The following is a 16,227-nucleotide window of genomic DNA, read 5'->3' on the forward strand; positions in this document are numbered from 1 at the left end:
AACATGTTGGCCCTAAAGCATTTGCTATGGCTGAAACTACATCTACTTTCACCACTGAATATGTAGATTTCCTTCCTTGTACCTACGTATAAAGATCTATTGTTTGCATACCTTAATCATAACCCTGGAATAAAAGCCTCCAGATAACTTTCATTGTTGCTTCTTGTATTCTCCCCATTGTTTTGGAGGGGAAAAATACATAATACAAAGAAAGTGAATGATCATAACTGTCTCAACTTTGACAAACCGCAAGCAATCTTGGTGGATTACAATGGAGACATTTCCAGGGGAAATGAAGTATGCAAAGCCAGCCTAACAAACCGATTTAGAAAGTATTTTTAAGGTACAGAAAATCAGCTGGGCTAAAAAAAAATTAGATAGTGCTCATCAATAGCTTCTTCCATAAGCAACACAGGCGGATTTCTCAGTAGTTAATGCAGGGAAATGAACTCCCTCCAAAGAACTCCACAAATAAAATCTTTTGCCACTCAGCAGCTGAGGCAGAGCCACCCTCCCCTCCGACCCCCCTCCAAAAGGACCACAGGAGAATAAACCTAATAGAGCGCCTCGCTAATTCCTATTCATCAGTGATTTTAGGTACACCTAAAGACTTGTTGAATCGTGGGCCAGACGCCCATCCTAGAGAGTTCACAGCTTTCGGAAGCAGAGAGGCGGCAGCTCGGGCCCGGGAGTTCACTTCCAGATCCAGGCTGAGCAGCCGCTGGAGATGCGGGAATCCACCATCCCGACCCCGCGGTGGGTCGGCGGGGCGGGCGGCGGTGCGCCGCTCGGCTCCCAGCCAGGTCCTGCAGGGAGAGTGTGTGGCCCAGACCTTATCTTAAGCACCGCAGAAGCCTAACTGGCCCGAGCGGTCCCCCGACTCCGACGCACAGCGGGGTCGGCGGCGGTGCCAGCAGCGGCGCGGGGTGCACGGGAGGACTATCGCTCCGATGCTCCCACCGTCGCCGCCACGCGCCCCCGAACTTCCACCCTCCCAGGACCTGTGTAGCCTGGCCCGCCCGGCGCGCGGCCCCCCGAGGGGCCGGCGAGCGGCGGGAAGCGCGCTGGCCGGTCCGGGGAGTCCGCGCTCACCATCCGGGGGGCGCCGTGGAGGGGTTTTGGGGGGAGGGGGGTATCATCGGGTCTCGCCTCGGTAGAGGCGCCTGGGGCCAAGCGTGCCCCGGCTTCCCGGCCTCCGCGCAGGCCGCCCTCGGGTTCCCCCGCGGCGGCGGGGCAGCGGCTCCGCGTCTGGCCCGCGGGAGCCTCCTCGGAGCGCCGGCGCCCCGCCCTGAGTCGGGGCGGGCGCTCGCCGGCGGCGCGGGGACTACTTTCCGCCGCGCTCCCGTGCCCCGCCCCTTGTGCTCGCGCGCAGCGACGCTCCGCTCGGCGCTGGGCCGCTGCACCGCTGGCGGCGGCAGGATACAGCGGCGCTGCCGCGACTTATAAGAGCTCCTTGTGCGGCGCCATTTTAAGCTTCTCGCTCTGTGGCAGCCGCGTTCGCCAGGCTCCGGGAGCGCAGCGCGAGGGGGAGGCGGAGACGGAGGAAGGTCCGAGGAGCCGCTCCAGTCCCCGCCGAGCCGCCACCGCAGGGCGAGGCCGGTCGGAGTCCCCCGCGGCGGGAGGAGCCTGTTCCCCCTGAGGTGCTTGGGCGCTCCTTTCCCTGACCCTTCCGGGGCTGCTGCCGCTCCCGCCGGGGGAGCCAAACTTCGGGCGCGCGGTCCTACCGGCCGACGGCGAGTCGGGCCCGGTGCGGCCCCCAGGCCCGGCGCGGGAGAGTGGGGGGCGCCGGCTGGGCGGGAGGGGGGGGTGTGTGGGCCGGCCGCGCCGGGTGGGGGCGCAGGGCGGCGGCCGGGTCCGGGTTCCGGTCGCGCTGCCCCTTGGGGGGGGTTGGGGCCCGGGGACGCCACTTGCGGGGAGGGGGCGTCCTGGAGCTGAGGGGGTCGGCGGCGCGAGGGTGGGGGGGGGCTGGGGTTTCCGTCCTGGGCTCCCGCCGCAGCCGAGTTTGGGGGGGTGGGGAGGGACCCTGCGCCTGGGGATGCGCCGGGGCCCGGGGTGGGGGGCGGGGTGGAGCCGGGGAGAGATGGGGGGGAGCGACTCCGCCTCCCCAGCCCCGGCGGGGAGTTGGGGTTCGGCCGCCCGCCGGACTTGGGACACCACCCCTCCCGTGCCCGTCTGCCTTGCGGGCCAGGGCCCGTGGACTTTTCTCTCCGGCTTCCCACTTGGGTTCTTTCAGGACGAAGAAGGAGGAAGAGAATTTGGGTAGGGAGGAGAGATCGCTGGTTCGAATTACTGATGATGATGATGATGATTTTTTTTTTTTGGCTGGGGGTTGGGGGCGTCGGTTAAAGCTTTGCCTTGTGTGACTTTTGGCGCTGGTCTTGCACGGGAGCAACTTTAAATCCTAAAGAGCAGTCTTAAAACTAAGGCGCGCAGACGGCGATGCGACAGTGGGCTTTGCATGTTAGGAACCTCGGCTCGCCGGCACCTCCTTTCCCCCTCCACCGGGGTCCCCCCCCCCCTCGGGGCCGTGATGGGGAGCGAAAGCCGAAGCCCCGGGTGCGAGGTGGGCTCGAGAGTTGGTGCATTCCTGGCGGCGAAGCTTGGGGAGGGTGGTGGGTTTGGGTGGGTGAGGGAAACTTGCTAGAAAAGCGAGGGAGGGGGTGACTGTCCCGTCGTTGCCAGCTGAGCGGCGGGCCACCGTGGGACAGATTCTACCTTGCGGAAAATTTCTCTTGGGGCAAACAGTTTTTATTTCCGAGAGAGTTTTGTTGATTTATTTATTATGCATGTATGTGTTCGTTCCCACGGCCGCTCGCCGCCGGGCTTCGGGCGGCTCCGAGCCAGGTTCGCTCTGCTGCGGGGAGGGTATGTGGCCCCCTGGCCCGGCTGGGGGTGGGCAGCATCGCCCCCCTTCCCGCGCCGGGGTCTAGTCTGGGCAAGAGGACTTGGAGCGGCGACTTTGGAAGTTGAGTTTGGAGAGCCTGCTGCTTCTCGAAGTGCAGGAGGCGTTGGCCGCCCTGTGGAGTTGTCGCCTGGGTTTTCTGTCCCCGCCGACTCCCTCCGCCCCCTCCCGGGGAGGGGCGGGCGGGGAGGGGGGGTGCGCGCATTGTCTGCTACTTTGTATCTTCCAGACGTCTGCGGTGTCCCCTCCCCCTCGAGTCCGTGCGCCGTGAATGGGGGAGAGACGGGCCTGCTGGAATGCCGAGGTCGGCCAGAGGAAATCGAGGAGTGGTTTTAGTGAAATGAGAGCTTTGTGGCACTGAGAGCGGTGGCCTAGGCTAGACAGCCTCGTGGAGAGACAGGGGCCCCTTTGGTGGAGTCGGATGTTTTTCAGGTCTCTTGAGTTGCAGCCTGTTTGGGCCAGACTCTAGGAAGCCATTTCTTTCTTTTTTTTTTTTAGGTATACTTTTTCAGGTAGCTGCACTGTAAACTTGTCTTCCACGTAAGACGTCTTAGAAGTGTTATTTTTAGTACCCAATGGCACTTTCAGTTATTTGCTTAAATTTGTAACAAAAGTACTTTAAAGACTGGGGGTTGGGGGGGTGGTAGTTCTGAACTTAAGTTGCTGCTACATTTGTTTGACTTCACATTTAAATACGCAAAACCGCCCTACTAATAAGTACTTTTATAGGGCATGAGAATATTCTTGCAGTATTTGAGTAATTTGTTCTTTATATTCGTTGTTTTGACCTAGTTTTTGTTTTGAAGGCCAGTGAAGATAAGGTCCTAAAGCGATTGCAGTATTAACTTGAAAAATTTGAAGACTTTCTATAGGCTTCAAGGAATGCTGAGACTGTTTGTCTGAAGTCCTTGAGGGGGAAAAAACTGCAGCAGAAAGTTTAGTGTAGCTTGTAACTGAAGCGCCCTTAATGGAGTCCTGGGTCTGAGATTTTCTCAGAGGTTAGAACAGCCAGTGACTTAATGGGGGGGGAAGGGGGGAGGTGGTTTTGTGCCACTTTCAGCATTGCTCAGGGTGTACTCCCCGTGCCAGAATGGTAAATGGGCCCTCTGAAAGCAAGGCATGTGTGTGGCCCCTAGAGCAATCATTTTGAAGGGCTTTCAGGAAAAAAACAAAAATTAAAAAGGTGATTATTTTTTAAAAGACATTGAGATGGTATACAAGTGTCAAGAACTAATTGTTATCCAACTTCATCCTTTACTGAGATTATTTTGTAGAAAAATACTAAATATGTTCTAGGATCAAAACCTGAATGTTAATTGTGTTTCAGTGATGAATAGAAAGTTAAGTACGGCTTTTTTTTTTCTTTATAGAATCCCTTCTTGTACCCCATAGGAAGAGAAAACAAATAGGCAGATTTTTCTGTATTTTGAGATGTAGTGCTTAGGAAAGCTGTCTTCAGATACTTTTTATTGAAGGGAGTTGTACTTAAGGGGGACATAAATATGTTGGAAATAAGAACATGGAAGATTTTTAACATTTTATTTTTAATATTATTCTTACAAATAGCTGTAAAATTTAAATCCCAGAAATGAAGTTTGTAAAGTATGTTTAACCATGTAAAATTTTTATGTTGAAATGAGACAATCCTGTCCAATTTCCTGATTTTCTTTCATGGTTTACTGATGGCTGATAATCAATAATTGGTGGTGAGTAGGTGGTAAATTTTACATTAGTACTTTGAGCTTGGTGGGTAGCATGCTTGACTGCTAACCCAGGGGGAGAAGGATGAATGGTTAAGAGTGACAAACCTCTCATCAAAAGTATTGGCAGCTCTGTTCTATGCTTTGTGTGGTGACTTGTAACAATTGTTTCGGAGCTCCTAGGTTGTATTAACTTAGTTTCCTTGTAGCCTTCTTACTGGGACTACAGTAAGAAGTCTTTTGTTCAGACCACTGGCTCAAACCTTTTTATACTATAAAAGTAAATACAAAAGATAAGGGTAGGAGCTGCTCTCTAAAGCATGTAACTATTGCGTCTTGACCTCTTGAGAAGGTATTAATTTTCAAGGTCAGTTCTCATTCTTTAATGAGCAATTTTAATATTCTAGTTTTGAGTGTGATAAGTAAGGTAATAGGCTAAAATATGATTTGTCAGGTTCCATGAAAGAAAAATACTTTATTTAAATGTGCATGATGAGTAGTGTGGTTAATGTGTAGTTTTTCTTCACTTGAGAACTCATGAGACAGTTCTTTATTTTTCCTGTTTACTTAAGAATGCTGCTTTTGTGTTCCATACAAGACTGAGCTTGACTCTGTTTGAGGCCTGAAACTTGCTCTCCTTGAAGTAAGCATATAATCTCCTTTCTCCCTGAGGAAGAAAGGCAAAGTCAACATATTATTAATCCATTTTTAGTTGAATTTATTTTTTGACTATTAATTCTGGGCATCTCTTGTTAAGTTTCTCTCAAACTTGATGCTGCAGAGAATGTGGTTAGGGCATGTTTTCATTGGATGTTTTTGTCATGTTGAGTGCCCTCCAGTGGAAATAATGTAATGCTTGTGATTTTTAACATTATAACAGGGTTATTCGGAATGTATTTATTGAAAAGTTCTGATAAGAAGCATCAAACTGGAAATTTGAGTTTTCAAATAATGTTAGTTTGAGAAAACCCATCTCATCCAATTTTTCCAGGAAAAGGGTGCCAGTTAAATTTGGGAATCATTTGAAATAAATTCTACTTAAATACATGAGATATATTTTCTTATGTAATGATAGTTGTAAGACCAAGAATTGAAATTTGTAATTTGAAACTAAAAGATTACAATGTTTAGCCGTATCAGTGAACTAAACTTTCAGAAGGTAATAGAATAAATTATCAATTTGTCTAAATGAGTTATACTATAAAGCTTGAGTAAATGCTGAACTCAGTTATATTGACAAGGAATAAATATGTCTGTGTTAGGAGCTAGACAGAAACAAGCTACCTGAGTTAGTATGTGTGAATTCTAGACTATAAGAATATGTTGGCCTGGCGATTACAGGTTTTTCCCACTGTCTAAAAGGACTTGTTTGGTATGATTGGTAGGTTATTTTTGGGTTCTCTTAATGATGTATTGTCCTTTTTTCTTTTTAAATTTTGAGATAAAGTTCTTTCTAAATAATGTGTACTTAATAGCTTACTGAAATTTTTTTCTATTAAGGGACTTATTTCTCTGTTGAGGTTAGATTTATTAATAGTACATACAACAGTTTGATTTTCAAGTTCTATGACTTAACAGTTGTCTCTCAAGATAGGTAAGACTAATTTCACATTGTAGTGGAAATGGCTACTCATTGTCTCCAGGACTTGGCACTGAGGGAATAAGTGGACTATATTTGAAGAATACACGTCTCATCTGAATCACCAATTCCTAGCAGGCTTAGCCATTGTGGGTATATTTTATTTTATATATATATTATTGTGCTGCCACATTAACTGGATTTTTCTCCTCCTGAGGGAATCAATTCAAATTGATATACACTCCTTGATTTGCCCGTGTTGGTGCATGAAAATTAGTTTTAATGCACTATTCACAAATTAAACTACCTCTTGGTAGAATACTGCCAGTTTGTAATATCTGCAGTGTGTCCAGTTGGAGTAAAATTTGATCTCCCCCCACTGCCACCTTTTTTTATTTTCTAGCTTTCCCTTTGTCGTTACTGTGATATCCCGTGGTCACGAACACTTGGTTATGCTTGCATGTTTTGGAGTCCACTTGCAAAATAGTGTTTCCATTTAATAAGGATAATGCAGTTCTATAGATTTATGAGATTTAGGATATGATTATTTAGCAATTTTCCAAGTGCCTAAATAAAATAACTTGATAATTGATTATACATTAGGAATTGTAAATTTCCTGTTAGTTTATGTGAAATCTATACTTTTTAGTTAAGGAAATAAGATAATTTGGGTCAAAGAATAATAATATAGTTAGCATCTTGTTCATGGATTTTTTTCAAATGTCTTTTAAAAAGTGGTTTCAAAATTTAATATGTGCAGTCACTTAAAAATGCTGGACAAATATTGACTATGTGCATTGATAGTCAAGTTAGCCCAAAAATTTATTGTTATCTCTCTGTAAGTCATTTCCTGATTTTTAGTTGAAGTCATTATTTGTAAGATTAATTATAACAACTGGATCCAAAACTTAAAAACTGAAGTTTAGATAAGAAGTTTACCAACTTTTGGCAGGCCTGCAGCCCTAAAAAAAAAAAAAAAATCAGAACCTTCATTCATCCTCAGCTAATTATTACTTCCTTTAAGGGTCATTCTAGTGCCCTCTATGGTGGTATCACCAATTTTGGAAAGGGCTATTTTCTTAATGAACAATTAATTGAACAGTCTACTTAGTGGTACACTGCTTTTGGGGCAGGATAAATTTATTCGGGGAAATAGATTTTTCTTTAAATTTTTTGCTGGCTGTGCAAAAGTTTTCATTTCCAGAGTTTGCTAAGTTGGGTCGTTAATCTTATGGCAAATTATGTCTTGGTTGAAAATTTCTAGAGATCAACATTGGTTTCAAAAAGCATCACCTAGAAAACAGTGCTTTATTGGGTTGTTTTAGTTTTTATATGATAATACAAAATGAAAGCAAAGTAGATCTCTTAACTTTTCCACAAAACATTTGTTCCAGAGGTTCTCATTCCAGAGCCTCTCTGTAAAGTTGATTTTGTGAAATTATAGATGTTTTCAGGGGCTGGAGTAATAGCACAGCGGGTAGGGCGTTTGCCTTGCAAGCGGCCAACCTGGGTTCGATTCCCAGCATCCCATATGGTCCTCTGAGCAGCGCCAGGAATAATTCCTGAGTGCAGAGCCAGGAGTAACCCCTGTGCATCGCTGGATGTGACCCCAGAACAACAAAAACAAAAAAATTAGATATTTTCTTTTTTTTTCCTCTTTAACGATTGATGAGTGTGAATAACTGATTCTGTTGTAGCTCTTCACTTTTGTTCCTTCATTCTTTCATTTCTCTTGTTTGTTCATGAATATTCTCAGTTTTTAATTTTTTTAATTGTGATGTTCCTGGACTGACAGATTGCTTTTAATTGATTTGTAACAGACTTTGCTTGCCTGGAACAGTAGTTGAAAAGTTGTGGTGGGGAGATGTTTTCTTTTTTAACCTGTTACTGGTTCTGTCAAGTTTTTCCACATTTCTAATCTATGGTTAGAATCTTAAATGTTGGTAGCTGACCTGGCTTGGAAGCAAAAGATGTGCAGAAGTTGAAAGGTTAGTTTAATAAGTTTTTATTAGCAGGGTTTTATGATAACTGAAAAATCACATGTACATAATTTGCATACTGTGTACATTTTTACATAGATGTGAGAAGTTAGATTTATGGCAGTTTCTTAAGGAATGCAATTTGAAGATGATTTTAAATGCTTGTAGTAATTTGCTGTATTTAGGGCTGGTGGTTGTAAGCTGCTCCCAGTGTTTTTTTTAAAGTATAATTAAGTGGTTTGGGGATAAGGGTATAGGGAGTGAGTCTGTCTTTGAAGTTTTTCATACACTAGATGAATACCACATGTAGAAGTGAGGAACCAGTTTGTTGGGGATATTTTTTAGATCAGCTGTGGAGGTTTCCAATTGGAGTTTTCATTTCTCTGTGCACAAAGTGCTGATATAGAAATTTTTATCTGAGCTACTGAAAGTAAGGTGGTGTCAAATATTAGTTTTGTTTACAAAAGTGATACTAAATGTTATATAGAAAACATTGCATTCTTTAGATTCATAAATTCGATCTTTTTTTCCTGCCACTTTGCATAATTTAGTTTTGTTTTTGGGTCAAGCCCAGTGGTGCTAGAAGTTTTTTGCTGGTTCTATGCTTAGGGATCACTCCTGGCAAGGTTCAGGGAACCATATGGGGTGCCAAGTTTTAAACCTCAGTTTGACATATATAAGGCAATTACCCTACTACTATATTGTCATTCTGCCGTCATCTTTTTGCTTAAGGTTTGTTTAGTTTTTAATCCCAACTATTAATTTTTTTAGATAGTATCGTGAGAATGCAGATCTATGTTATTCTAACTTCTATTTATATTCTCTGTGATCTTAGTAAAAGTAATAAAATAAAGTGGAAGCCAGGAAATACTAAAATTGTATCTTTTGGTAAGAATATTTGCTTGGAAAATTTCTTGACTTACTCTAACCTAAACCAAAGCCTTGGGTTTTTTTTTTTCTTCTTCTTTTAATCCTCAGGGCCATTGTGCTCCAAATTTCTCTAGAAAGTTCTCTGTAGTATTCTCTTTGCTTCTCAAACCTAGTACCTTCTTTCTCTGCAGCAGCAGTATCACTTTCACCTTAACAATCTGCTCTGTGTGTCCTTTATAATTAAGGAAGTATTATATTCTGGTCATAGACCATTCCTGACACAAGCCTTTTCAAAGACTTTGTTCCTTTAGTTGTAGCGTTATCTTCTTTATTGCTTTTGTCTAGTTTCCAATCTCATTGCTTTGTTTTGTTTTGATCTCTCAACTTTCAATCAGCTTCTAACATCCATTTAGAATTTATGAATTCCTTCTGGAATTTATTCTCAGTGTATACTGGGGATGTTACTTTTTCTTCTTTGCACTTACTGTAATCTGTCCTTCCTCTGACAATGCTACCTTCTTTGCTGCTCTCCTAAGTGATGTTTCTCTGTATTGCACTTTCCACTGCTGAACTGAGAGTGCTCCCTGTCTGTGTTCCATATTGTGTTACCCAGTCTTTGCCAGAATTTCCAGATTAAGCTCTCATATTGTTGAATTTTCACCTTTTACCCTTCTTTATTTCAGTCACCTGCCCAACCAACTTGAGACTGTCATTCTTCCTCTTCCTAACAGTCTTTTAGCTCCGGGTTGTCATTTGTATTCCTGTATTGGTTCTTGGTGGTTTCATTGTCCATGTAGTGCAGTGTTGCTCAAGTGTGTTGTCTGATCTAATGAAGTTTGTTACTAGTATGATTTGCAGTAAGGATTTTGTGCCAGAATGTAAATCACCTATGTCATTAGGTTCTCTATTTAGTTTACTGGTGTTTTTTGTAACAAGGCATTTGATGAAGGGAATGCTGATTTATAACTTGGCATAATCTCTTGTGGTGATTTGGTCTGCCATATAGACTAACCTTATAGAGCTGTGCTTCTCTAAGTGGGTGGTACTGCCCTCTGGGAATTCTGAAACAATCCTTAGGTAGTTGTGTCCTTGCAGTTGGGGTGGTGGGCATTTCCTTTTTGCTTAAAGCGTGTGGTATACATGGGGGTACTGAGTGAGGGGTGTTTTTTTCCCTTTCCTCCCTAATGGGTGAGGAGTAGGCCACAGAAAGTTTGGAAATCTGATATTAGAGAGGAAGGATATTTCTTAATATACCTGTGCTTCTTTACCTTCTCCTTCGAATGAACTCTGGTATTCTAAGATAATTTCAACCAGTTTATTCACTTAGATACTTTTCCCTTTTACTTCCAAGAATAATGCTAGTCATTCTTGATGTTGCATTGTTTTCCCCTTTTTACGGAATATTTTATGAGCTGCAGACATTTTCTCCACTTGGAAAAAAAATAAAAACTTCCTGTTACCCTCTTACCAACCAGTTTGTTTCTCTGAACGGCTGACTGACCTGCAACAACTGTTTTGGTGTATTATTTTCCTCCTTTTCTTTTGAACTGCCCAAGAACCACTATCACTGTAACTGTCCGTTGTTCATCGATTTGTTCAAGCAGGTACCAGTAACGTCTCCATTGTGAGACTTGTTACTGTTTTTGGCATATCGAATATGCCACGCATGGGAAGCATGCCAGGCTCTGCCGTACGGGCTGGATACTCTTGGTAGCTTGCCAGGCTCTCTAAGAGGGATGGAGGAATCGAACCCCAGTCACCTGCATGCAAGGCAAATGCCCCCTAGAACCACAAATGCCCCCTAGAACCACAAATGCTCTGCCCCCTAGAACCACTGTTTATAAATTTTCTAGTCATTGTCTTAACCAGTAAGTAGCTTTTGGCACAGTTGCTAAAACAGGTTTTTCACTTCACTTTTAGGATACCATATAGGTAGCAGGCTTTCTTCATATCTCACTGGCTATTCTGATTCCATCTCCTTGAATTTTTCTATCATCTCTGTGACCTTTGGAGTAGTTGAAAGTTTAGACCTGAGACCTCCCTAATTTTGCTTCAAGTTTTCCTAAATACACTCCTCTTTCCAATTATTCAGAATTAAAAAACCTTGCTGTGTTATTTTCCCATAGCCAAATACTGCCTACAAATTGTGTCTGTTCGTCCTTGAAAATAATAACCCCAAATGTAATAATTTCTCACCATAGCCATGCCATTCTGAGTCTTTTTGTCTGGATACTACTTTAAAGTCTTTGAGCTGATCTTCCTGTTCACCATTGTTCTCCTTAAACTTATTCTCAGTATAATGCCCAGCGCAATCTTATTGTCACTGTCACTTGTCCTCCTGTTGTTCATCGATTTGCTCTAGCGGGCCCAGTAACGTCTCCATTGGAGTCTTGTTGTTACTGTGTTTGGCATATTGAATACATCACGGGTAGCTTGCCAGGCTCTGCTGTGCGGGCGAGATACTCTCGGTAGCTTGCCAGGCTCTCTGAGAGGGACGGAGGAATTGAACTCAGGTCGGCCATGTTGGCTGCATGCAAGGCAAGGCAAACGCCCTACCACTGTGCTATCGCTCCAGCCCAATCTTATTGATGCAGTGGATCTTGTAACTTATTTTCCTTTTGGTGTTTACTTTTAAATTAAAAGTACATTCCCTATTTGTTTAGACCTTTCCTTTCACAACCTACTACTTTGCTCACCTATTTATCCATGCTAATTTTTTAGTTTTTCCTCCATTTGGTCAGGCTTTCTTTTATCTTAAGCACAGTTTGTACTTAAGTACATTTTTTAACCTCCTTTAGACTTTAGTCATCATTCTCTCAAATTCCAACCCTACTCCCCTAACTAAAATCCTTTCTTGCCTTAGACTTAAGGGTTAGTCTTTGTTATCACTTAACATTATACTCTCATTTTTTCCCTTTTCACGATTACTTGGAATGTATCTTCAGAGCAATGGGAATTTTTGTTTGTTTCCTTCACTGTTTATTTTCCCCATTGAGCAGAAGCATAGTACATAGTAGTTGATCACAACATAGTTTTGTTGCGTTGATGCCTTTCAGTCTTACTAGTTCATGTGGATTATTTTTAGTAAAGGCATACTGTTTTCTAGGATTAAAATGCTTAAAATACTATTTTAGACTATAGCAGAGGTGGTCTCATTTATGACTCCTGTTGTTGAGGATTTCTACATTGTGATATTTTTCTAAACTCTTTTTTTGGTGTTTGGCATGTAATTATTGTCTGAAGTAACATTTGTTTTACTTGATTGCTGTTTCCCTCCCTCATATCCTGATTTTTGTATTTTGTGTCCCTGTGTTTTTTTTTTAAATTTACCCAGAACCATATCTAGTAAATAGAGGTGTTCATTACAAATTTGTTGAGTGTGAATGTTCTACAATTGAACTGCCTTTGTTTCCCTCCATCTAAAGCTGTTCCTTATTTCTCTACTCCCTTAAGGGTTCATTCATACCTGAAAGAGGAATGCTGTGGAAAATGTCTGCTTTTTACCTCAGTCTGCTTTCTTTATTTTTGCTCTAGCTGAGAACTATTATATTTCCATGTAGACCCATAAGGTGGTTACTTTTAGTCTTGCTGGATCATTGGACATTTGGTGCATTTTCAGTGTTTTCTTCCTTCTAAAACGGGAGTAGAACTTTTGTGATGATAGAAATATTTTTCATCTGTGCCATCCAGTATGGGAAGCACCAATCACATGTGACTACCGTATTGGTAGTTTTAACAGCTACCACATTGAATAGTACAGTTCTAGAAATATGTGCCTTCTTACATTGCAGTAAACTTTATCATTGTCTAATTGCTAAAGCTAGCCACCGAGGTATTGCCATTAATTTGTCTTCCAGTTCTAGGTGATAGAAAACTCTGGAGAGAGAGCTTTGTCATTAGTTTTTTTTTTTATTTTATTTTATATCAGAGTCATTGGAATGCTCTAGTTACCAGTTTAAAGTGTCCTTGTCACAAGATTGGAAATCTTTGTAGTAAAATATGTTTTAAAAGACATACATATAATGAGACTACATTTTGGTTTAGTATATACCTGGTTGTTGGTCTTCGTAGATGGTATTTTCCTCAAGTAAATGATTTTCACATATTTGGCTTCATTTTTCACAGGATCTGTTTTTGAAGGTGCGGATGTAGGTGTATGACTTCAGTAGTTTGTTAATCTACTTCAAGGGTTCCCCAAATTATATGACCTGCCTTCTCTTTTCGGGGGAGGGGTCAAGGGGGCAGGGAGAGGCAACAAACACATGGTCTATTTTTTCTTTCTTTTTTTGAATGCCTTATTAATTTATTTTCTTAATGTCTCTTTTAAAATGTCAGTTAAAAATATTTCTATTTTTTCAAACAATATGTCCCCCTTTTGAAAGCTTATTAGAATCACGATCATCCTGTTGTTCATCGATTGCCTCAAGCAGGCACCAGTAATGTCTCCTTTTTCCTAGCCCTGAGATTTTTAAATGCTCTTTCAGGGCTAGGAGAATGAGACCTATCATTGGTATTTGGCATATTGAGTACGACAGGGGAAGTTTGCCAGACTCTGCCGTACAGGCAGGATACTTTCGGTAGCCTGCCAGGTTCTCCAAAGTAAAAACGAGACCCGGGAGCTGGGTTTTATAGTCTCTGGGTCTTGACCGTTGATGGGACCACCTGGTGCCTACAGCAGCTGGTGGGTGTAACGCCTGCCTACTGGAAGATGGGGGATCTGGGTGGAGAAGGCCCAGTCCCCATCCGAGAACGCTTGGAGATCTCAGCCCTGGGACCCGCATGCCTGGGTTCCTCTGCCGGTTTCTTCATGCATGAGGCTTGTCCAGACATGTGGAGAGTGGTCTCAGCATGGCTGTGGCTGGTTCTGGAGGTCTTCGGCTGCCGGGGCTCTGCTGGGGCTGGGAGGAAAACTCAACCTGCCCCCCTCCAAGGGGCCCTGGTGAGGACAGCCAGGCGCAGGGGCAGGAGACTCTTAGAGTTATTAGAATAAGTAAGATTATTATTATATTTGAAAGATTATAATAAGTAATTTTTATTCTAATAATCTTATTAGAATACAGTAAAAAATTACTTTACTATGATTACTGCTCAGGAGAACAGCTTTTTAGTATTTTTAGATAGTATTTCTAAAAATTGCTAACGCTTCTCGCATTATTTGTAGCATTGACTATTACATTTTCTATACCTACGATGGGTGGTAAGTTTATTTGATTTGAAAGGGTATGTGACTAGAGTTAAACAGGTTTGAATTTTACCAGAGCAGTTTATTAGCTATAGCCTTCTTAACTAATTCTAGTCAATTTTTTTTTTCATCTAATAATTTAGGAGAATGTTGTCTAAGAGATTGCTGGATAAGTTCTAAAGTCCTGTAAAGAGACCAGAGAGATAGTATAGAAGGTAAGGCACTTGCCTTGCAAATGGTCATTTTGATCATTTAATATTTTTCTGTATGTGGTGCCAGGGATTAAACAGAGGGCCTAAATGGTTGTAAAAAGTCAGTGAAGACAATAGAAGTGATTTAATCAGCAATCTTGCATTACTTTGTGATATAGTTCATTTGTAGGTCATTGCCACCTTAATAGAATAACAATTTAATGATAATGTTGTTGATTATGTTACTAAAATAGGTAATTAGTAAAGTTTAGTAATACTGCATTTTTTTGTATTTATATAAGTATAATTTCCTTGCTTTTAAAAAAAACATTTTTTCAAAGAATATTTCCCCTTTTTGAAAGCAATATTTCAGCCTTGAAGTACTAAATAGCTGAGTAGTTTCCAGGTTTCTTTTCATTTTATAGATCAGTTGACTTAAATGTTTAAAGCGGTGGGGCATTTGCATTGGCGTGCAGCCAGCCTGGCCGAGCTGGGTACGATTTCTCTGCCCCTCTTGGAGAGCCTGAAAAGCTACCGAGAGTATCTCGCCCGCACGGCAAAGCCTGGCAAGCTACCCGTGACGTATTCGATATGCCAAACACAGTAACAACAAGTCTCACGATGGAGATGTTACTGGGCCCGCTCGAGCAAATCGATGAACAACGGGAGGAAGTGTTTGTTTTTTTTATCAATTTGACTTTTTTTTTTTATGGTAGGGCTAAATGTTACATTTTCTTACTTATTAGTGATAAAGCATTGTATACATACTTGCATAGGTATGCAGCATCTTTTCAAGTGGGTACACAGTAACCTACTGACACTGCCTTCCAGTGATTTACCTTGGTTTCCTCTCAGTTCTTCCTGCTGTGCTTTTGCCTTGCCTTTCATGATTCCTTTTTTCATACAGACATTAGGATTGAATTTACACTAATGGCTTGCCATTGCGCTTTGAGTTTTATATTGCACCCTTACTGGTGCCCGCCTCCATGGATTCCTGACTTCTTGGTTGCACTGGTGACCTTTACCAAACAACTCTTCCCTTCCATTATGCTTATTATCATTATTAGTGTTGTAAACAATGAAATACCATTTTAAAAAATTCCCTTGCAGTAGAATGTAGTCAAAAATATATATAACCTTGACTCTTCCACTGTTACTGTGATACCAGGTGCTGATAGTACATAAAAACATAAAAATAGGTGCTGGGTCAGGGAGATTGCTGAAAGGACTGGGGTGCATGCTTTGCACCTAGGAGACCCCTATTCAGTTCCATGTACCTCATGGTCTCAGAGTGATCCCTGAGATGTTACTCAAAAACAAACAGAAAAGGGGTTTAGATGTTTGTTCATCAGATGAATATATTTTCCATTTAATGCATAATTTTTAAAAATTCAGCTCATGCTGATGGATATTTGGGTAATTTCTTTTTCTCTGCAGATGCTTTACCAAGTGTAGGCACCTTCATTCCTTTTGTGACTATGACTGCAAAATTCTTTTCTTTTATAAGAGTGATTTTTTAGTCAAAGAGCATTTATTCTTATATTTTTAGATAGTGCCAACTTTACCTTCAAAAAGTTTCTTCTAGCTAACTATGTCCTTGGAGGCAGTGTCTATTTATTAGTTGTTTTTAATCTTTACTTGTTTGATCTGAAAAAAAAAACAAGAGTTTAAACATGTATTTATGCTTACTTTCTAGTTTTTTCTAAAATGACGGTTTGTGATTCCCCTGCTATTTTCTTCAGTTCTTTCATGACTGTAAACCTTTCATAATAATATTCCTCATTTCTTGTACATCATTTAAAAATATTTAGTACTTTGGAATTA

The 16,227-nt window shown here is 42.2% G+C and overlaps 2 protein-coding genes across 4 annotated transcripts in view; one reads left to right on the top strand and one right to left on the bottom strand.

The window, feature by feature from the left end:
* Positions 1 to 577: 577 nt before the first annotated feature.
* LOC130037509 (basic proline-rich protein-like) lies at positions 578 to 15,291 on the bottom strand. Its single transcript, XM_056129350.1, has 5 exons — positions 15,243 to 15,291; positions 13,082 to 13,158; positions 5,170 to 5,269; positions 1,093 to 1,720; positions 578 to 806 (listed from the first exon to the last, which is right to left on the bottom strand). Exons 1-5 carry the CDS (start codon positions 15,289 to 15,291, stop codon positions 578 to 580), a joined length of 1,083 nt encoding a protein of 360 aa, XP_055985325.1.
* CTNNB1 (catenin beta 1) overlaps positions 1,519 to 16,227 on the top strand; it is a 31,314-nt gene continuing 16,605 nt past the window's right edge. For 2 of the 3 annotated variants that reach the window (XM_056129155.1, XM_056129156.1), the window contains exon 1: positions 1,519 to 1,640. The gene's annotated coding sequence lies outside the window, so the exon portion shown is untranslated. Of the gene's footprint in view, positions 1,641 to 6,229; positions 6,238 to 16,227 lie in introns of those variants that run through there. The other variant, XM_056129157.1, reaches the window with a different exon arrangement.

This window comes from Sorex fumeus, unplaced genomic scaffold, assembly GCF_029834395.1.
Source record: "Sorex fumeus unplaced genomic scaffold, SorFum_2.1 ptg000072l, whole genome shotgun sequence".
In the NCBI taxonomy this organism is placed as follows: domain Eukaryota; kingdom Metazoa; phylum Chordata; class Mammalia; order Eulipotyphla; family Soricidae; genus Sorex; species Sorex fumeus.